Here is a 24702-nt window from a genome sequence, read left to right on the forward strand (position 1 = left end):
AATAGCGGGACCCATATGATGAAGCCTAACAAGTGGAAGGCCTAGTCTAGTATTGAAGAAGTTAACACAATTGCAACCACGTGTTTTGCGTATCTACGGCGCACTTAACGGGTTTTCTAAAAAAAGCTCGCGTCCGCCGTACGTGGCCAGTCCGTAGCCTAGTTTAAATGGTATTTCTGTACATTCACAATCGATCGGAATCGACCCGGAGATTATAGGAATACACTGCATGCCTCGAAAGCTTAAAATCGAACTCAATGTTTCGTGTATAAGTTCACTTATATTGTTAAGGAGATGGGATTTTTAATTGTCATTCTTTCTCCAATGATCATCATCACAATGTCTTTTGATGTGGCACAAGACCGGTGACCGTGTCGAACTTTGCTGAAGACCTATGCCTTGCAGTGATAGATGCAAACGCTTCTTCGATTTAACGGACAACTGTGTTAATATATTGATTTAGACCTTTCTAGCTGATGGCCAAATTGCATTTGCTGATTCAATAGGTTTAAAGGGCAGAATGCAGGTGGTGCATATCCTGATTCTTTCTTAAAGGTAGCACAGCACAAGAGCTTATTCGAGAGTCTTGACTTAAGTCGCTACGTGCTGCTGTACCGGATTAAGCTCCTAGGATGCTTCCACAGGTTTTCCCGAAATGGAATTTCTCCTAGAACTGTCATTTGTTACCCGCTATGGATACCAACACAGGGGCGTCTGAGAGTACCCAAGCTCGACTTGGTTGCTACTTCCTGGCTAAGGGTAGTAATCATGCTCGAAACGAAACTGGAAGAAGAGCTGGTGGAAGAAACTCCAGCAAAGATTCTTTCCCAAAATATGTGTTTACCCTACCTTTGAAAATGGTATGTACTGTGCACAGGAAGTTGGCACACTACTAAGGTAACACTGTGGAGTTTCGTTGAAAGCATAGCAAGCTTTTCTACTTAACAGTTCTGATCTGCATAGCACGAGTATGGAACCCAGGTCTCTTTAAGGTCGGAGCGAATAGGTACCTACTGAGTCTGCGTGTTACATCCTCGACCACGACATCACTTTTCAGCCGGGTTCATGGTGAAACACGGACAAGGAAGCGTAAAAAAATAACTTTGATGCCAAAGATTGGAACAGGTGGAGCAATATAATGAAAAACTCTAATCTCCAGAGGGTCATGACCCTCAGAAATGTCTACATCGTTGTGACGAGTTGCAGGGGTGCCAATATAACCATAATATTATATTATTACACATCAATAGGTTTCTTATAATTAATGAGTTATTTTTACCTCAAATGCACGAAATACATTGAACGTTAACATAAAAATAATTTGAAAATAAATATGTCAATGTCCGCAAGTGTCGACAAGTCGATCCCACGGCTGGAATCATGAAATTATTTTTCGTTGGGATATTTTTTAATAATTAAAAATTCTGGCACTAAGCGGAAGTGCATGAACATTGTAGACTAAAAAAGTATGCAGAGATAACCTTTTTATAATTAAATCTCTGATTACCATAGTTTGCATTTAATTCATTTTAATTCTTCAAGGTTCTCTTTCGCGATAAGGGAGTGAGGTTACAGTGATTTATATTCGGAGATGCGGGCGGCGACCGGCCTCGATTCGTTCAGATCTTCCCTTGAGCTGTCAAACATTTTCACAACTGCCTCCGTCTTAAATCTCTCATGAAGAGATCTCTCTCTTATCTCTGCACATCAAGTTGAAGATGAGGTGCCATTGAGTTTTTTTAAATTTATTACTAACTCTGCTCCGCGATTTTGTCCGCGTGGATTTAACAAAAAAAGATTTAGAACATGAATTTCAAAATAACAAATTCTTATGTCACACACAAAACGAAACATCATCATTCGTTCGCTTTTTTCGTTTCGATTCAAATCATCACAAACTGTCACGGCGATATATGAAATTCATTGGAATGACAGTGATGCCATCTGTCAAAAATTTTCATACCAACTTAGAAACTTCTTGACCTCATGCATAAAAACTTTGCCAAATATCAATACGTGATCAAATGCATAGTTTGTGATTGTATAAAGCAGTGTTTCGCAACCTTTTCTTGTATACGGCAAACTAAATAAGTGCGATCAAACCAGTACTGATCGAAGTTAGATGTTTTTATTTATTATTGTGTTATATTTATAATATGTATTAAACCTTATTTATTATAAGTATATATGTTATATACGTATGTATGTATATGTATGTTTAAGTTCATTTGTTTGTGAATATGTATTTTTTGCACACGTAAACTACCCTTTATTAGTACTTTTACCTTTTCCATACTATGGTTGTCTGTAAGAGATTGCCTTGCGTGATAAGACCGCCCATTGTACTTTTTTGTATATTATTGTAAAACTTATTAAATGTATCTTAACGTGTACAATAAAGAATATTAAATAAATAAATGAATATTTACTATAATTTCACAGCACACCGAAAGCTAAATTCGGGAAACGAGTAAACGCAAAGTGCCACCGCGTCTCCAATACAAAATATGTATAATGAAAAATTGTAAAATTTCAATTTATTTATTTTTACTCCTGCACACTTATATCCGATCTACGGCATATCAACATGCCATGGTACACTGGTTGCGGAACACTGCTATGAAGGACATACATACATTCATTTTATATATATATAATTAATTCAATTCGAGTCGAACTGTTTATCATCGTTGTTATAGCAAGGATGGTTATATAGATGCGTTTTTATTTTCTATTTCTTTATAAAAATATGTAGCATATAATGTAATTTTTTTTTGTTGTGACCCCCGCTATTGGGGCCCTCTCGTAGGGGTACGAGATTTATGGTGGGACAGGGACTTTATTTGCAATTTATTTTTTCACGTAGTTTTTTATTTTCTTTCTCTTCTTTCGTACTTTATTGTCTCTTTCGGTCTATTATCTATCTTTCATGCTACAGTTCTTCTATCTTTCTCTTTTGCTCTGTTCAATCTTTCATTCTTTCCTCTTTTGTTATTACATTTTTCATTTTACATTTTTTATTGTACATTTTTATTTTACATTATTATTACTTATCCTACAATTATTCTCTATCACAGTTTTATATATCACTTTGGTTCTGTTTTATCCGTTTTTTATCTATTTTCTATTTATATTGTAAATATTAATTAAATGCAACATAAATTTTGTAACTAATATTTATGTATATTTTTGTAGAGAGTTTACGGTTGCTGTTTAAATATGTCGCAATATCTGATTTGACGATCCAAGAGTTCGTTCTTTATTTAAATTTGAGAGGGAATTAGACTTTGTTATAAGTCAAGAAAACCAGCGTCGATTTTTTTTTAATTTTTACATAAAATATTTGAGTTACTTTGTTTTAAATCTTTTAAATCGAAAGCATTAAATGAAAATATTAAAAGATATGAAAATAAATAATCACTTACAATTATCATTCAGAAGACATTGTAAATGACGTTTTATTATACAGATTAATTAACTACTTTTGTTTCAAAAGAAAAAAAAACAGTTGATATGATTTTTATTGCGTAATTTAAAACCTGATTTTTTAAAATTAGTAATATTTAAAAAAAATTGTAATAAGTATGAAAAATATTTTTCGAATTATAATTAGTAAAATATAAATTTAATAAGTGTGGATGCAAGCATGATTGACTTTTGCCTAAATGTAAAAAAGTTAAAAATACCATACATAATAATGATTGCGTGATTTAAAACCTGTTTTTTTAAAATTAGTAATATTTAAACAAATTTTGAAATAAGTTTTAAAAATATTTTTGAATTGAAATTATAATTAGTAAAATATAAATTAAATGAGTGTGGATGCAAGCATGATTGACTTTTGCCTAAATGTATAAAAAAGTTAAAAATACCGGTACAGAACTTCGACTAGCTCCAATTTCTTCTGCGTATAAATATACACGGCAAGCTTAACGAGGCGGTGTTTATATCAAAACGCGTGTATTCTTGTGTTGTGTGCGCTCGTCCGAGTGTATGTCCCGGGGAGATGTTCGCCAGCCACCTGTGACGCGTTAGAAACAGGCAGTTGAATATTGTTAAAACATAACGTGACCTCAGTGAATGCCAGGTCAAAACAATATGTATATATACACTAGCTGATCCCGCAAACGTTGTTTTGCAAAAAAAATATTTTTAATTTTCAATTTAAAAATAAGGGTTGATCGTAGAGGGGTGAAAATTTAGGGTTGTATGTATTTTTGTATGTTGTATCATAAAAAAATAAAAACAAAAAATTTCGTCAAAAAAAAAAAATTAAGGGTGAACAACCCTTATCACTTAGGGGTATGAAAAATAGATAGTAGCCGATTCTCAGACCTACTAAATACGCATATAAAATTTGGTAAAAATCGGTCAAGCCGTTTCAGAGGAGTTCAAGTTCGAACACCGTGACACGAGAATTTTATATATTAGATATATATGTGGGAATGGGGCTCAATTTGAGGCACAACACAATCTTTAACAACGGAAAATTCTTTATTTTCTTTTTACAAATAACATGACATCTGTCTTTCATCACATCGCGTACACTTGTCAGGTGAGGTACATCGTTTTTTTTTGACAGTCGTGGGGATACCACTCTCATAAAAATAATTCCAACTAATCTATTACAAAATAATGAACTATAAACTTAAATATTGCCACACACTCACACGTATATATATGTGTGTGTGTATGTAAATGTTCTAATTTGTTTTTAAATGTTTTTGCTTATTATTACATTATTGTAACACACGCATTTGTGACCTTGAAATGGGACCTTCAATTCTTTTATCTGGCTCTCTTTTTGGAGCCTCCTGTTCAACCCCTATCATGGGTAGGCAGGGTCATTATTTCCATTCTCATCTTTCGTCTTTCACAATATCATTCATTCCTTTCCATACATCGTCTCACTCCCTTCGCCTTCACTCCAGAGTTCTACAATTTCACGTTTATTATTTTTATCATTTGTTTAACAGTTTATTTATTCTTGTTCCTTATTTATTTTTTTACTATCTATATTGCACTCAATTTACATTTATATCGTTACCTATTTTATTACTTTAGTTTATTATTTTCATTATTCTTGATCTTTTTATATTCAACAATGCTTTTTATTGTTTTACCTATTACCTTTTTATAAAACTTCACAAAGATCTGGCGACACTCCTCCATATATATTAGCCGACTCCATATATATTAGCCGATGTATAATTTGTTACTTCAGTACTATCAACCGTTCTATTGTATGTTCAAGTAGCAATTAGCGATAGGTACTTAGCACGTAAAATGGTGTACACTTCGGCACATTTTTCGTAAATCGACTTAAGAAATTTCCATTATTAGTGAAGTGCCTGCGGAATCGTGTCAACAGCTCGTGTCATCGATAACGGACAGATTAGTGATGTGAATTTCGTAATAAGAACACTCTAGTGTTGTGCATATCGATTTAACCCTTCGTGTGCTGAACATGGCGTCTGTCAGTGTCAGGAACTTATTTTTTTAAATGATAAATGTAATATTATTGTTTATGATCTTGTGATGGTATAGCCAGAGCAAGCGATTTTGAACTGTATTTTTAAAGTGATTCGATAAAATGTAGCTTACTTTATTTCGGGCAGATCTAACCCATACGCACTGGGGGTATTCGGACAAATATGTCCATAGGCAGTTGACAGGTTAAGTGTAGATATAGTGATATTAGAGTTAAATTGGATATTAGTAGTCTCTATTTCATTTTTTTCAATCTTATACTTTTGTAAAGACTTAACATGCCAGGAATTGACCCTGTGGGTGTCAGTCAGGTTCATAATTTTGTAGAGAGAGAACTATGGTACAGTAAAAAGAGTTTTTTTTTCAACATTAGTAATACTTTAAAGGTATTTAGTTAATATATAATTAAGTCAATGCATCATTCTTGCCTTAAAACTGACATTACATTTAAATGGAGAACCAAAAATATTAGGTTTTCTCACTTAAGTAGCGTCTACGTAAAAATTATAAAACGCTGTCGTGCCTCGCAGCTGGGAGAAGAAAGATCCGTATCAAATAGCGGCAACTCTCTCCCAACTGTCAACGCTTACTAAAAGCGAAAAAAAAAATATTGTAAAAAAAAAACACCAGCGATTCAAATTAGAATTAATAATAATAAAAAAGTAGCGTCTACGGTGCACAAAAAGCTAATAAAAAACAGAAAATAATTAATAAAATTATAAAAAATAGCAGACTTACTGAACCTACCAATCCTACCAATTCAGCCAAACCTGCCAAACATACCAAAATTATTTAATTGGCGGTAGAAATCTCAAAGAACAATTTATGTAAGTCGTTGATAAACATTTGATATAAAAAATGACGTCCGAACTACGTCTTATTTCAAGGATATATAAGATTAAAATGTATATTTGTTTTTGAATGTTAGTATAGGAGTTTAGTCTGATGTAGGAACTTCGATTCTCGGCAGACTGCTCACAACACATGAATGAAGACACGGTGAGGATATCGGCATGTTCTGACTGGATTGTCTTTTTCACTTCAGCATAAACTACTACCATTGTAAGGGGATGTATGAGGAGATATATCATAATTTCCATGCAAGACATGCGAGTTGGCGATCGTGGTGTGATAGTAAGTAGAGGGCGCTGCTGTCCATACTCAGGATTTATTTATAAGCTGTTGCAGTTTCTATTTAATTAATGTATAAACTGTGAATAGAAACTGCGACCTACGATCGCATATCTCAGTTCTCTACCACTGGACTGGATTGAATTCTTCACTAATCCTCTCGTAAAATAAACTTGAGTTTCACTTGGAATATTACATGGCTAATTTATTCATTTATTCATCTAACTTTCCACATTGGAATATTTTTTCTGATCGCTTTTGTACGCAGTGTATCAAAATAACTAATTTTTGATAGAAACTAAAATCAAATTGAACTTATTTTTCCCTTATGGCATTCTTCAAGCTTAAATAAATCTATAAAGGTTCACAATGTGACATCTAAAAAGAGCCTACAATAAAATCAGTCGTGTTCTTTTGTGATTCAATATATTGGTTATAACAATACGTAATTGCCACTTGAAAATCTTTCGGCTCCAAGATTTATAATCACTAAAAAAACATATCATGAAAATTAGTAATAATAAGAAGAAATGCAAAAGAGTTTATTATAAAATCAAAAATCATAGTTTACCAGAATTAACTTGTTTTAAGTTTATATTTATAAGTGTTAACCTTGTATAGATCGATATATTTACATAAACGCATGATTTACGTATGGATATTGAGTGCGTAGTAATATATTTGTATTTAACCAAACTATTATATTTAGATTTCGTGACGTCCCAAGAACAGGCAAGCCGGCGTAAACATCGCCTTCCCGATTACATCTATGCCGCTATCTTAAATAAATATGCGTACTCAAACACGCCGCCGTAAAATTACTACACATTTGCAACTCGTGTTTGTAGAGAGAATATTTGGTTTTAAATTTGAAATGTTGCGTTCATAATAAAAAAACAATTTTTAAATATCGAATCACCGATTATACCTTTTTTATTGTATCAACATTCAAATTCGAAATGGAATACATAAAAGTTTTTATAATAATTTAAAATTGGAATTCGAGTAATTTACAAATCAGCGCAAGGCACGTATTTAATAATATAAATTTACTAAGGCAACATCACAATATATTTATAAAAAAATCACAGTGACAATTATGAAAAAAATTAGCTACCGTATCATTATTTTAAGACAAGAAGGCAAAATGAATTTGTAACATGAAGTTTTTATTTATATAAAGTTGATTTAAAGTGGGCAGACTTCCCACTAGATGGACTGACGACTTAGTTAAGGTCATAGTGGCGATCTTAGAGGGAGGCCTAAGTCTTGAAATGGGCTTCAATCAGCTGAAAAGAAGATGAAAGTTGAATTATTCTTCTTTGGACAAGTAAACAAATTGTAAACTTACCTTCGCTTATGTTAAGGCAGTATTGATCAATAAACCACATTATTGTAATAAAGATTATATAGGAGATAAACATGCCTGGGATTAGGAGTGATATAATCATTTCATGTCACAAACAGACGATATTTATAACAGGTTGTACAATCGATGTTAAAGGGAGTAACTATACAATTTATTGTTAAGGTTCTTATTCATAGAATCAACATTTCGAACCTGCCAGTAGTCAATATATATACATATTTAAATGTATATGTCGTGGTTTCCTGTTTGCGAATTTAGCAGTCTATTTAAAATAATAAATATATGTTGTAACTTTAATGTAAGAAGGAACCGTCCATAGATATGGTATAAAAAAAATAATATTTTCTGTTTGGCGGGAAACATACTGTTTTGACGTAAACGTGGCGGGAATACGCTGGAATATTTATTTTACACGAGATGTATTCGCTGTTGCATTATTTACAAGCTCTCACCGGATGAGGATATCGGTATGTTGTTTTTACACATAACGAGCGTATAATGGGCCGTAAATCTCATTCCAAAGGACGCCATTTGTAATTTCGTTTTTTTTTTATTTCAACTAGCCATTTGAACTACGGCAATGTTTACATGCAGCCGAATAAAAATATACATTCGATGCGATATTTTATTCGCATTCGATGTCAAGGTTCAATGTTTCCTTGAGATATTTCTTGGCACTTATCTCAGTGACTAGATACGTTGAGATTTGATCGAAGGCCTTCCTCAAGGACCCGTATCCGTTGAAGGACTTTATTTTGGCAATCTGTTCGGAGCACTGAAGCATTAATTCCACGGAGCTATGGCGTCTGTAATAACACTTATTTTGTTGTATTTTACTTAATATTATATAGGTATAAAGGCTGTAATGGATTGAATCTGCTATATATTTAATAACAGTTTAAGACTTATTTGTTTTTATTTAGTGTATGTAAAAATATATATAAAATCCCAAAGCAAAAATCAATCATTTTAGAAATACTAGAAGACGTAATGGTAATATAGTAAGAAAAAGCGTCAAAATTCGGATAACAACATGTAATATTTTTTTTTAATTTACGGTGCTGCGAAGCATACAGGATGATTGGTTATAGGTGTAAAAGCTGTGAAGGAATATATTACTGATTTGCTGACTATTAGTGTATAGTATACCCTATTCAAAAGTCAATTCTTTTGGAAATTATAATATAGTAAAAAAACGCTTTCAAAAATCAGATCGCTAAATAATAGAATGAATTATTTTTTACAATCCGTGCGCACAGACTTTGTACTGCAGAATTTATTGGCCTTTCGCATTCCAATAAAAAAAAAATTATAGTGACATATGTCAGAGTGATCAGATTATACAGGGTGAAATAAGTGCAAAAGCTTTAAGGCTAAGAAGAGTGTGTATTGACGCTAATTTTAAGTATTAAATTGTAAAACATTATTTTTATAAAATGTGTATTGCGCCATGAACAATGTAATACAATGAAATAAATAAAATATTTAAAATAAGCACCAAAACCAAACAGTGGCAGAAAAATTTAAGTGCACACTGCCAAACTTGGTGGAGATTTACTTTTTTTTTTAAAAAAAAACAATACGCAGCGTGGAGCGTAAGCGCGGCCAAAAGTAAATATATCGATGTCCATCAAGAATTGGCGGGAAAAGAATGTTCTATTTTTGATACGTCATTGTGACGTAAGAGCGTTTGAATTATTTTTATTTTATTTTTTTATTTTATTAGGTTTTAGATCTGTAAGGATAAACTTTATATATAGATTATTCTTTTGATCTATTATCGGTCTATGTTCGTAATTAGTAATGCTGGAACTTACTTTAAAATTTAAAGTCTAAGTTAAAATACCTTATAGTTAAGTTTACTATAGTTCATAAAGTGCCATCTACTGAGTAAAATTTTTATGGCCCCCGCTATTGGGAGCCTCTCGTACCCCTATTTTGTTTGGGACAGGGACTTTATTTACAAATAATTTTTTCAGGGTTTTATCTTTATTCTACACTCACTTTAATTCTTCTCAATTTCTTTTATTCTTTCCTTTTATCCTTCACAATATCTTGCAATTGTTTTTGTTCTTTCATTCCTTCTTGCTTTCGTCGCCTTCCTTTCCTCATCTTTTTACTCTTAGGTGGCTAGGTACAATTTTATTTCTAATCTTTATTTTATTCTTACATTTTCTATCATTATCTTTTGATATTACAGGTTTGTTTAGAGTAGACTTTTTAATACATTAGAGTCTTACATTCTATTATTATTTAATAAGTTCTTTTACATGTGCATATTATTCATTTTGGTTCAAGTTTTCCTATTTGGTTTTGTTATTTTTTATTGCATTGCTTACCACCCTGCGAGCAACACTGAGCAAAATTAAAAACTAACTGAGTAGTGTAAAAAAATATTATTATAATATCTGTGGTAATCTTTCTTACTTCTTATAGATAATGTATTTAGGCCTATATTTTAAGCGTTACCAAAAAATATCATTACAGATTTCATTCATTTTATATAAGCTTTATAGGAAAATATAAAATAAAAACATGAAATTGAAATTTCATGTGTTTGACAGTTCGCGTTGCAAATTTGTATTGTTTAACAAGTTCGTGTCGCAGTATTTATTGATTACAAAACGATTTGCGTATTTCACGTTTACACACTAAATAAAGTGATCACTATGAAGTATGTTACATTAATTTTTGTTGGCCTCCGTTTTTAGGAACCATTCGTACTCCCCTGTCATGTGTAAGCTGGGGCATTATTTTCAATAACTTTTTCACAAAATTTCTTGTTGTTTTCACGCTCTTCTTTTGTCTCTCTTCAGATCTTTCTTTTATTCCTCTGTTGTCGTTCTCATTCTCTTCCATTTCTTTCCATGCCTTATTACCTATCATACATCGTCCCTTTTTCCCTTGCTTTCCCTCCAGAATATTGTCACAATTCAAAATTTTTATTTTTGATCTTTATTTTACATATTTATTTACTTTTATTTTGTGTCCATTACTTTATTATCTTTTACTATTATTCATTCCTATGTCACAAAATTTTTATTTAAGCTTTTCGCAGTTTATTCACAATATTTATGTCTCTTCTATTGACTCATGTCTTATTCCTTTTTATTACTGTTCCAATTATCATCCTATTACTCCAGAAAGATTTGGCGGACTCACTGTTAGGCATTGCTACTCTATCTTGGCAGAATTACTCATGGTTTTTCCATTGTTCAATGTGTTGACTCCTAGTGCCCTCTGATAATATCTTTAACTGCAACTGTCAAAAATGTACAAGCACACGACGTATAGATTTATCTATAGTATGATAGTTATAATAATAGTAATTTGCTGTTCAAACCTCGCGCGAGACCTCTTCTCCCTCCCGCGTATCCCTCCCGCGGCTCGTCCCAAGTTGTTTACCCTCTTATCGTGTCCAACATATCTCTGCGCTATCACTGCTTACACAAGACGTATGCTCCGATATCAGCCTCTCTATTTGTTGATTAAGACGCTTTCACATCAACAGACATCGCTTATGCTGTAGTAATCGATATAATAACGAATAAAACACGTATGAAAGGCGCTTTAGTAAAACTGTTGGAATGCTAGAAAAGTGTTTGAAATAACGAATAGAATCTGTAATGCTAAAACATTTACGGCCAGTCTCTGAAAGAGACCAAAGAGTCCAAATATTTGTTAAAGAATATTAAGTAATCATTGTTTTTACCTAATTATATATTTGTTAATGTTATTCTCCACTTACGATCATAGCCCAATGTGATAGAAATTAGAAAAAAAATTAAATTCCCGTATAAAGGCATCTTTCAACAAAGTTGCAAGGGCTCCAAGTCCGCACTGATATTTGAAAAGAAAAACTAATTATTTGTTTACATTATGAATAAAAGGTTTTCTAATGATAAGTTATTAATACTTTTATTTGTAAACTTTGAAATTATGTTTACTCTATGTTTGTATAATCTATAATTGTGTGGCGATAGTGTTTCTAAAAGTCAAATTGTAATAATAAAAAAAAAACTTTACCGTTTTTAAGTATATAACTGCTGAAACGTCAAAAATTTGTTTTTAATTACCGAGCATAATTTTTATGAATAATTAGCAATACAACCTTAAAAATTTCCCCAAATTATACAAATCTAAAGTTCATTAATTAAAACAAAATAATAATACTCAAAAATTATGACTTTCAATAAATTGAGATGTTTTGAAAAAAATATGAAGATAGTAATTTGCTATATATTGACTACGTGTAGATTTAAAATTTTAAATTAAAAATAGGACTTTATATAACGATGTCTGTGGATATTAGTGTGAAAAAAATAACATGGCGATTCCCGCCAAAAAGTGCACAGAAGCGATCAGCCGTGTTGGCGGCCATTACGATGAATAATGGCGGACGATAGCGGTGCGCGGGAAGCGATATCGTCTCGACACAAATAGCTAAATGATCGAGGGACCTGCGATTTATTGCTACACAATTATCTTTTTATTATGGACATTATTAACAAAGGATAATGTTAATTGTCGTTGTATTCGTTATTGCGTTGTAATTTCATTATTGTAGAATAAATATTTTATAATCTGTGTGTCTAAAATAAATTGTTAGGTGTGAAAGAATATTTATAAGTCATATTAGGCGTTCAAGTCCAAAGCGTTTAAATCTCTGAAGACTGTTACTGTGTTAGTGGAATATAAGAACCCATTACTGTTGTATGTTTTTAATACTCCCGTTTCTGCCCTCTCGTACTTCGATATGTGACCAGTGTTTTTTTTTACTATAATTATTTTTTTTACATAAGTTTTTGTCTTCTTCATTATTTTTCATTCCTTCTCATTTTTTTTTCATACATACATAGCTTCTCTTTCATCACCTTCTCTTCTTAATTCTACATATACGTTTATAACTTTATTTTTTTGGTTTTAACATATATATTATTTTTTTATTTGTTACTGGGTATACCACAGATTAAATTTGTAACGATTTAAAAATTTAATCACAGGTTGAAATTATTTATCACTTTTATTTGTACTTATTATTTATTACCTTTTATTATTGTTTCTATAACTTACAGAAATTCTAAAATATCTCGCGTTGATTCTCGTTGCTTACCAAAAAGCGATACTGTTTTATTGAAAGTGTGTCCTAATCACTAAAATTAAAAAAACTTTATTTATTTATTTCTCTATAATGTGTATATTAAATAAAACCTTTTTCATTTCCATTTAATATTTTTTTACATTTAAATCTATCTTTAATTATGGATCGCATTATACTCCTGAAATACTAAGTTAACAGAGTTTTATATGTTCAAAGTAATTTGTTATAGATTGAAAACCTTTAAAATGCTGAATTTATATCCATTTTTTCAGCAAAAAGCTTTAAATTTTCTACACATATTTCCAATCATTCTCTATAAAGTTATCACTCTCAAATATGTTATATTAATGACGTTACAAAGACTGCAAAGAGAGATTTGATTTTAATACGAAACAATTGGATTTAAAAAAAAAAAAACTTTTTACTGTCTTATCGTTACACTATTTATTATTCTAGAAACTTATGTTTAGGGTGTACTATGTGTTAATTGGTAGCAAATAAGTTCAGGAATATAGATGATGAAACTATATCTAATATATAAAATTCTCGTGTCACGGTGTTCGAACTTGAACTCCTCTGAAACGGCTTGACCGATTTTTACTAAATTTTACATGCGTATTTAGTATGTCTGAGAATCGGCTACTATCTATTTTCCATACCCCTAAATGATAAGGGTGGTCCACCCCTAAATTTAATTTTAATTTTTTAGACAATTTTTTTGGTTTTTATTTTATTATGATACAGCATACAAAAATACATACAAACCTAAATTTTCACCCCTCTACGATCAACCCTTATCTTACATTTGTTAATTAAAAATTTTATTTTTTTTTGCAAAACAACGTTTGCGGGATCAGCTAATTTAAGATATAACTATTTTTAAGTTTTTACACCTATAACCAATCATTCTATATAAATGTTTCTTATGTACTTTCTATATAGGGCTTTTAATTTTTTTACTTTGATATTTTCGGCGAGTGTTAAATGTTCACGGTCTAGCGGATCGGCTGGGACAGAACGCGTAATAGCATTATGTCCGCCCTCCAACCTTATTTTAAAGGTCAAAATAAATATTTGTAACTAAATGAATATTTTTAATGTCGCCATATTTTGTAAGATATGATAATTATATCCGATGTAGTTAATTCTATTGTGTTGTATATACACGTGTTTTATATCAGTAAGAATAAAAGTACATTCACACTGTTGGAGAAGAAGTTGTTTGGTTTTCCTTGGATAGTTTTTTTTTGGCCCCCTTATATTGGAGGCCTTTCGTGTTCCCCTAACATGGGTAAGGTTAGGGTTTTAAATATTTACAATAAGTTATTCACACTCTTAATTTATTTCTTCTGTCATACGTCACATTATCATTCATTCTCTCTACTGCCACACATCACAATGTCTTCCACTCATTATCATTTATTACGTTTCTTTCTTTCGTCTTCTCTCATTCTTCACCTCAGTTCTAAAAATTACATCTATGCTAATTTACATTTTGGTTATGTTTATGTCTTTTCTTTATTTTTACAATTATATTCTTATACTATTTTCTTAAATTAGTTCAATGCTGCTATATAATAATATTTTGCTAATACTACTCGCTTAAATTATCTTGTATTATTGTATGAGGTAGGTTGGGTCTTATTACTACTCACTGTTTTGTTTGTAATGTATTTGCAGAAATTTAAAAGAATTTTTCGTGATTGGTCGTGACTTAATAAAGAGATGTTTTCCCTCTTTATGCTCGCACACAGTTACATCTCGCACTCATACCTCTGCCTTCCATACACGGGACAGCTGGTGAGCAAGTGCACCACAGTCTGGTCCACCACAGGGTCACAGGTGCATGGAGGACTCTCCTTGCCTTGGATAGTTTATCTCAAGCACGTTCATCTCAAGTTCTCAAGCTATTATAGATCAGAAGAATAGCTTTCTACGAGGTCGAATCTAGAACTAGGAGATCCGTAGACGAGTAAAATTAACCGAAATAGCCAATGGATTGGCAAATTAAAGTGGCAATGCGCAGGTCACATAGCGAAGAAATAGCCGCTGTGTCTTCTTCTGAATTGGAGACCACAGATCAGTCAGCGTAGTGATAAACTTCTATCAATAAAATGGACAGATACATAACCCTGTTAATATTCTTTTCTTTTTCTTTATGGACGAGAGGATCCCAATAGAGGGTCTATTGGGATCCTCTCGTTCTCTTATCTTATTTTAGGGACAGGGTTAATATTATCTATATTTTATTCATTTTTATTTTTCTCTCTCTTTCTTCCTCCTTTCATCTGTCTCTTTTTTTCACAGCATTCCTTTACATTTAAGCATCGGTATCCTTCGCCACATTTCTTAGAGGTTTTATTATTTACATTATAATTATTATTTATTTTCTTTGTTTGGGAAGTTAGGAGGTGTTGGATGGACGCATTTTAATTACATAATTTGTAACATTTTGTTTAATACAAAATAATCGTTTTAATATTAATCTTTAAACGGTTTTATTTAGTTCGACCCGTACGGAATTTATTTAGATCAAAATTAGAAATTGAAATTTAAGCACCTTCCCGTTGTCAGATCGATCTGAAATTTGGTACACCATTTAATTTAGATGACAATATAATATAATAAAATCAATAACATTATAAATCTAAGATGGCCGCCGATACAAAATGGCGGATTACGTATTATTCCTTAACCCCCTCAATATGGGTATCAAATGAAAGTGCTACACTAGTAAAACATGATGATTATGTCAAAATTTAAAATTCAAGATGGACGCCGTTCCAATATGGCGGACTAGGTACATATTTTTCCACAACCACCACAATATGGGTATCAAAAAACCGTTTAACTTAAAAGTTTTTTAAATGTATTTATTTTAGCCTATGGATGCTTACTGCAGGACATAGGCCTCCTCCAAAGGTCGTCATGATGACAGGTCCTGCGCAGCCAGCATTCAGCTACTCCTCACAACCTTAACTACGTCTATACCCTCCCCGCGTCTACCAGCTAATGAGAGTCTTTCTTGTCTCAACTACCATTGTTTTAGTATTATTGAATATTAATAATTAGTTAATCTACGAAATAGATCGTAATAAAATGTATAGTTTGCAAATTGAAAAGTTATGAATCGTCGAGGGTAGATAAAGGGTCAGTGACCTGGGGTGGGTTCCCCAAAGTGATTGCCCCGAGATGGGGGTGTGGTGTCGACATTTCCACGACGTTGTTTTTCGTGACAGTGTACCTAAACCAAATTGCCACTATGTAAGATTGGACGGTAAGGTTGGCATTTTATTGTGACAAGTTTAAATTAGTTTTCTATAGTGTTATAGATAAACTTTTCCCCCATCGCTTCGCGTGGAACACACTCTTCTGTTGTTTCAAATAAACAGTTCAAGGTAAATTTTGGAAAAGTAATGTTTTGAATTTTGTGCACTGTTTACATATACGCTTTGGTTACATCTATCCATATAAATAAAATTAGTGTCAGTGTGTAATATTACAAAAAAATATCTGTCTATTTCGACTCATCTATTGGCTGAACCGATTTTGACGGGACTTTACTAGCAGGTAACTAAATAAGGAGTAACTTAGGATACTTAGTTTTATTTTTGAAAAACTCTTAAACGAAAAAAAATTAAATACTATTTTTTTTAATTTCACGCGGGTGAAGTCGCGGGCGCAACTAGTCATGTAATAAATTTAAATAATTTATATAACAAAAACGGATTATAATACAGGTTTTCAGGATTTTAAATGAAAATACTTTATATAATTATATACTTATACCGTATACTTTGTACTGAAAGTTTGAATAAATACATACTTCGGTTTACAACTTTGATGATTGGAAATACGTTTAAAAGATTTAATGTTTTTATCAAATGAAGCCGGATAGGCCTATACCTTTCAGTGGGCGACCACCGGCTGAAAGTAAGAAGGATTAATCTTATAACATTATGTATAACTGTAAACAATCCTTAACCTTTAACTGTGGACGCGCGGTCTCACAGACCGCATGCAGTTTGTAATTTTTTTGTTTACCCCTTTCCTCTTGCTCCCCGCGTTTAATGCTCTCAGTAGCTTTAGTTTTAGCGCCGAAACGTATGTTGAGATGAGAAGTTGTGTCGGCGGACACAAATTGGCTGAGTTATTTTACTTTATACTTTAACCGCGGTCTGTCGGACCGCACGTCCACGTTTCCTGCGTAAATAATATAAACGGTGACTTTTTTAATTTGATTGTTTTATGTTATTTTCATTTAAAATGTCAATGAATATTGAACGAGGAGATGGCCTATGCTCATTTTATATCGCATTCTTGACTTGTGTGGTATAAATGCTCATGTACTACACAATGAGCACCAGAGCAAAAAATAGAAAGTGGAGTATGCCTAAAAAAAATAGCACGATCTTTAGTCGTTCCGCATATGCAAAGACGAGCAATAAAACCAAATATTTCAAACGAATTGAAAATGATAATGAGGCGAGTTTTATTAGGGGCAGATATGCTCCTAGATGAACCCCCTAGCCAGGAGAGAGATTCATTAAAGCGAAAAACATGTCGTCTTTGTCCGCCAAAACTGTAGAGAAAGTCCAATTACACTTGTATAAGTTGTAGGCAGGTCATATGTTTACAGTGTTCCAAACCCTTGTTACAAGGACTGCCAATAATTTTAAGCAATTGGACCAATGTCAAAAATTTTGTATTTTAATTTGAGAAGACTTTTATTCGTTTTTATATTAGGTTGAACCTTAGATTTATAGTTTTGATTGTTATTTTTTTTTAAAAGTTTAGTTCATTCGAGTTTTTCGTCCTAAAATTGATCTCTAGTAAATGTACGCCAAAAAGTGCCTTTAATTGTTAGTATGCTTTATTTTATTTACAAATAAGGAAAGATCGATTAAAGGTCTCGAAGTTATTTAATTTCAATATATCTAAAAAACTATAAATACAAAAGAGTGCAAATAAAATTAATATTTACGTAATATTTAGACTTCAGAACAGAACAGAACTTCGGTCCGAGAGACCGCGCGTCCATGGTAGTGTTACAAAAAAATGACGTCCATAGTTAAAGGTTAATAGATATTTGTGTAAATGAATAAGATGCTTCTCTTTGACATCGGCATAAAACATAACGTACTGTGTCGAGTCCGCGGTGACAATAGAGGTTATCTGCTTTTAAATGTTAATTGTTTGTTGCTTCTACGCGCTAACTATCCTACTTTGTGATTATGCAATCAGTAAGACAATGCTTTACTAACTATATGTATTATTAGTATTTCTATGTTTCACTATTTCTACTTCTTTTTCTTATATATACTGAAAGTATTGGGGGATCTTTTTGGATCTTCTATCATAGATTTATAAGTGAATATATAACGACATATTTGATCATGTCAGCTGATAGAGTACTCCACGGCTAAACCTTCAAAGATCGCTACGATGACCAATCTCCGCCGTCTACATTCAGCAACTTTTCGCAAGCTTAACTACGTCGTTAGTCAAACTATTCGGGGCCTAACCACGCCCATCCATTAGGCCTTTGTTTCAGGCCATAGATGCCTACTGAAAGGTATAGTCTTCGAATATATTAGTACCAAAAATAGTGCAATAAATAGTATAATATAAGATGATAATTACAAAGAAAATACGTGTTAAATATTTGAACAATAAATGTAATGTTGCAAAATAAAATAGTAAGGAAACCTAGAATGTAGTGGTTGAGGATGGATGTATGGCTAATGATGAATGAAAGAGAAAGACTGGGAAAATTGTAGAATGAAAGAAACAGTACGGCAGATAAGATGATACATGAAAGAGAAGAATGATAATAATAAAAAATATGAATAAAATTACTAGAAATAAAAAGTCCCTGTCCCACACGAGATAGGGGAACGAAAGGTCCCCAACAGCGGGGACTATTTAAAAAAAAAAGAAAAAAAAAAGGGTATAGTCTTCATCAAAAGCTATTCATGATAGATATACCGGAATCGCTTGGTAGGCGAGTTGGCGTTCAATGTAGTATCAATTTACGCAGAGGACGCTACTGTCCATCCTCTGATTTAAGTTCACGGACCCTTCCGCTTCGTTAACTCAGTTCTGATGAAGCTGTAAAAGCCCCCGGACTAACAGCATCACCTTCAACCGAAACCAAGCTAAGCTATCCTATGAGAACCTGTTTGTGAGCACTGGCAATCGTATGAATGCGCAAAGTGTGAATTATGTAAGATTGCAATTTTAGGTCTTCTACTGCTGGGCTACCATTGCTACCTTCAAGCATCGATTAGGTCATTGACCTCAAATACTTTTTCCATCAATTTGCTAACAAAAATCAGTTTACCTTGTGGTACCACCAACCATATGTCTACTTCAAATGTGAAAGTATATATACAAGATTAGAACAGTCTTGTATTCTCTTGTAGTTTAGTTATTGTTGATGATAAATACTAAATTATTCATAGAAATTTTTCGCAAACTTAATTCGAATCAGACTTCTTGAATAATGATTGGCTTCATTTTATAATTTGAAAGTTGTGAGTTAAAAAATCGAACGGTTTCAACCTTCCGTTACATTTTTTTTGAGGCCTCCGCTATTGGGACCTCTCCTTCCACCCCTATTTTGTTGGGTACAGGGTTTTTTAATTCCTAACTGCTTTTTCACATGAATTTTTTATTTTCGTCCTCGTCTTCCATAGTTCACAATATCTTTTTTTCTTCCTTCTATCATTCCATAATTCCATCTTCATTTCTCAATCATTCCATTCCTTTCATCCATCCTCAAACGCTTCAGTTGTATTTTCTTTTTCAGTATCACAGCAACATCAGTTTTACATTTTTTATTTTAATTTAAATAAATCTATTTTAATAACTTTCCGTTACGTTAACTGCGTAATAAGCTTTCATTGCTATGGTGAAAAGCCAAAGAGCACGTTGAAATTTAATGACCTTTCATGACGTCACGGCTTGCTGACGTCACAGTTTAATAATTCACCGTCAAGCTGCCATTTACGTAACGCTATTTACGTGTCGTAGTTAAAAATTTACGGTCACTTCATGGGGAGGACCTTTGAATGTTAATAGTAACATTTTGAAGTAAATCTATAGATCTATATACATCTAATGGATTCAGGCGTTATTTTGCGGAAGTCCATCCTAAGTAAGAAAAGGACCAATATATAGCTACTCCCAAAACTACTTCCTAAATGCCATTTATCAGCGGGCTGGCGGGCGGTGCACTTTATTGCACGACTATTACTGCATCGGCGGAAGTAGCTATATATTGGTCCTTTTCTTACATAGATCTTTATACGTTCATAACTAACAAGTCAGTTAGAGTATTAAATTTTGAGTGTTAATATTTATTTTAAAACATTTACAGTGAATATTTCTGTATATTTGTTTATCTTTGAGGTTTAAATGAAGATAGGACGTTCCAGACGCATCCTTAAAGATCTACGAAGGTCTACGAAAGGTTTAATATTTGAACAGTTGCTACATGTCTACACTATGCCTACGATGTTTTGATGTTTCTATGTACATATTGTATCTCCATCTGAGATTTCGGCGCTTATTAAATTCTATCACCAAAAATCTAAATCACTCAATCTGAAACGATAACTGCGGCACTGTTTGCACGCGAGTTTCAGCTAGTGCGTTGTAAGGTCATATGGACCCTAAGAGAACTTTTTGTCATTGCGACTTGAGGTCATATTTGTTCACAGACGCTGTCAGTTTAAATAAACTAGCATTGAAATATCATTGCTTTTAATGCATAAACATAAATGAATGGAATAGTCAACTGTTTCTTGTTATGAAACGGTTTTATATTTAGTTCGACCCGTACGAAATTTATTTGGATCAAAATTAGAAATTGAAATTTAAGCACCCTCCCGTTTTCAGATTGATCTGAAATTTGGTACACATATTTAATTTAGATGACAATACAATATAATAAAATCAATAACATTATAAATCTAAGATGGCCGCCGATACAAAATGGCGGATTACATATTTTTCCTTAACCCCCTCAATATGGGTATCAAATGAAAGGGCTACACTAGTAAAACACGATGATTATGTCAAAATATAAAATTCAACATGGACGCCGTTCCAATATGGCGGACTAGGTACATATTTTTCCACAACCACCACAATATGAGTATCAAAATACCGTTTAACTTAAAAGTTTTTTAAATGTATTTATTTAAAGTAATCACTGAGATATTGCTGCCGCAGTGAGGGAGACAACGCAGATTTTCTCTACTCACACGATGCAAGGCATCGCAGCAGCAATAAACGTGCCAAGCCAATGTTCTTTCTCGGGAACGTAAATATGGAGGCTTCATAATCAATAAATTAAAAATGTAATATCATCCCGATGTTTCATAGGGAATAACTAAGTTAGTATGTAGATCAGAGATAGTACCTACAGAAGAGAGGGCCTACTGTCGTATCCGAGGATGTCTGATAAGGAAGCCATTTCGACTGTAAAATAATGTAAAAAAATATTCGTGGAGCGCTAAAATGTTCTAATAGGCCGTGGCCCAATATGCTGCAACATTTTAGACACCTATTACGAATATATTGGCTCTAATCAATGACTCAGGGTCATCGAACGCGGCGTTATCAATGTATATACATATATGTATTCAACTCATTTTAAATACTATTATTTATATCTGGAATCGTAAATGGACAACGAGGAAAGTCGCGGGATCTTTCTAGATTGTTGCAGAAGAGTCATAGGAGAGGCTATATGATACTATAAAGGAACAAGTAGACAAAAAAAGTTTATCAGAATAGTTAAAATAAATACTTAAATCTATGATAAATGTGATGTGAAAATTGAAAATAAATAAAATTCAAGCAAAACAGAATAAAATGTAAGCCTTTAGTATTTTGGCGGGAAGGTGACGAAAGTGAGGTTAGGTTAGGTTAGGAAAAAATGTATAGCAAAGAGGATTACGTAAATGATATGATGAAAAAAAGTGTTTGTGAAAATAGTACCCCTATACCAACGACAGGGGAAGTAGGAGAGGTCCCCAAAAAATTAGGACCTATTTAAATATAACACAACACCTTTGTTTAGGTTTTCTTGTAGTTTGTTAGGACTATGAAGAGTGGCAAAAATGTAAAGTACTAAATATTGCTAAGTTAAAATATTGAAGCACAGTAAGACGATGTGTTTTAGTTTTGCTGAGACACAACAGTCTCAGAGACGATGGGCTTGCACATGTGAAAAGCTCTAAGGAAACATTGAAAAGCTTTAGTAGGTCAAAATAAGACTTTCTCTAGAGTATCGTACAATTCTACTTGTCTGCCTTAATGTGTTTGTGTCGCGTTGAGGGATGTACCATAATCGCCACGCATTGCAGGCGGGTTGGCGATCTCAGTATGTGGTTAATACCACGGTACAAAAGACGCTGATGTCCTTATAATATATAAAACTGTGTCCTGAGAATCAAATTTTGATTTTATCTAGGCTATATCTGATGAAGTATATATATATACTAGCTGATCCCGCAAACGTTGTTTTGCAAAAAAAATGATATTTTAATTTACAAATAAAAAATAAGGGTTGATCGTAGAGAGGTGAAAATTTATGGTTGTATGTATCCTTGTATACTGTATCATAAAAAAATAAAAACAAAAAATTTCGTTAAAAAAATAAAAAAAAATTTTTAAGTGTGAACAACCTTTATCATTTAGGGGTATAGAAAATAGATAGTAGCCGATTCTCGCATATTAAATTTGGTAAAAATCAGTCAAGCCGTTTCAGAGGAGTTCAAGTTCGAACACCGTGACACGAGAATTTTATATATTAGATATATACTATAACTATAACACATTGCGAAGCAGAGTAGAGTCAAAAATAAATAAATAATAAGTTGACAATCAATAAGAGTTCTGTTAAAAGTTCCAATGTTGAATAAACGTATGTTATCTTATCTTTTTATCGAACCCGCGACCTAAGGTTGCAAGTTACAATTACCGAATGGCTAACACTATTCAGTAAACGTAAAAATGAACACATTGTTAGCAAGACACCTCACTTAAATATTTAGTGACTTGACTATTACGTTAACCCTTAACCTGACGACGACGGGACTAGATTTAACGCTATCAGTCACTCGATAACGACGCGGTCGCACCAGCATTGTTTCTTACTGGGTCAGTAAGCCATAGACCGTATTAATTTCATATATTTACATGTATATATGCAATGATATTATTAAATATATTACTGTGCAACAAAGTGGTACATGATGGTTCATTATTTCAGCTATAAGGCGTAACCATCTGCTTATAGGCTACCCACCTAGATTTCCAATGGTACCCGATCACATCGGCCTGTATTCTTCGTTTTTCCACTACCATACCAAGATCGTCTGTCCTGCTTCAGACAGAATCACAGTTTTTGTGATACATAATTATTTATTTTCTGGAAGACCTTTTCCACGAATACAGATTGGTTATTAAAGAGAATAAAACGTCGGTAAATCAGTACTAAATATATGAGATTTAATGGCTAGCGCCATCTAGTAGATTTATAGAGTTAATATGATAAAACAGTTCTATGTATTTACCAGAAGTGTCAATTTTTTTTAAAATAGGAATATAAAAATTGTTATCGCTTCTCCCGCAGGCCTTCAAATTGTTCAAGAGAAACAAGAGCCGCAAGCCGGGACGTAACCGCGTGTCGCCGGCGCTTGTGCGCTCGCCATCCTACAGCGGCACAGTGGACGCGCGACCAGAGATTGATCTCCAGGGCTTCTGTCCTTGCCGCACCTCGTTACCCCCTATCCACATCGCCAACGAGTCCTACGAGAACGCTTCCTGCTACAGCGGCTACAACAGCTACAGCTCTCATAACGCCAGCTTACAGAGCTACGCGGGGTCTGAGGATGGAGGGCGGGCGGACTCCGCTTACGAGTCGACTCGTAGCAGTCCCGCCCACGCTCGCCCAGTCTGCTACGCTACCGTCACGTACTTCAACGTTAACGACAGTGACGACAGTTGCAGCGTGCGCACAGAATGCACAACGCTGGACCTCGACCCTGACGCCGAGGATGAGCGCGCCCAGAACTTCATCAACGAGGGCATAGAGCTCGTGAGCACTTTATGAGCCTGTCGAACAATCATCTTCTATTAGTAACGACAATTTCTCTACGATGGTCACTCGTGGAGATGTAATGTCACTGTTGCATTTATATACTCGTATATTTAAGTTGAGTAGGAGTGAATTTAGAATGAAAGAAGAGTCAAAGTATTCAATTTTTCTTTTCTATTTTCTTCCAATGGTCTCGAATATATGTTGTGCATTTTTGAATCTTCCTTCTTCCATAATTGCGATTATGTAAATACTTTTTCATGAAGCTGCCACTAATGCTTATTTTATATAAAAATAGTGCGTTCAGTTCAAATTTTATTTAATTACCACCGCCAAGCCCACACATAAAGTCTTTAAATCTTATTGAACAATCATATTTTGAACATGGCATAGTTAGTACATGTTTGTTAGATAGACTTGACGGTATATTAGGTCAACCGCTTCATTGTCTCCTATATTGGCAAAAAACATTATGTATATCGATGAGTTTGGTGATGA

General features: G+C 33.1%; 1 protein-coding gene across 1 annotated transcript; it reads left to right on the forward strand.

Annotated features, from left to right (window-relative positions):
• The first annotated feature begins 692 nt into the window (after positions 1–692).
• LOC137926622 (uncharacterized) lies at positions 693–24369 on the forward strand. The gene is made up of 2 exons (XM_068770288.1): positions 693–860; positions 23740–24369. Exons 1-2 carry the CDS (start codon positions 693–695, stop codon positions 24217–24219), a joined length of 648 nt encoding a protein of 215 aa, XP_068626389.1. The 3' UTR covers positions 24220–24369.
• Positions 24370–24702: the final 333 nt, after the last annotated feature.

This window comes from Battus philenor, unplaced genomic scaffold (assembly GCF_028537555.1).
Source record: "Battus philenor isolate CCGP_79_NKW_IND1 unplaced genomic scaffold, ilBatPhil1.0.hap1 SCAF_3, whole genome shotgun sequence".
In the NCBI taxonomy this organism is placed as follows: domain Eukaryota; kingdom Metazoa; phylum Arthropoda; class Insecta; order Lepidoptera; family Papilionidae; genus Battus; species Battus philenor.

Coding starts and splice junctions, on each gene's coding strand:
- LOC137926622 (XM_068770288.1), top strand. CDS start 693: ATGGATACCAACACAGGGGCGTCTGAGAGTACCCAAGCTCGACTTGGT. Junction 861..23,739: donor TTACCCTACCTTTGAAAATG/GTATGTACTGTG, acceptor CTTCTCCCGCAG/GCCTTCAAATTGTTCAAGAG.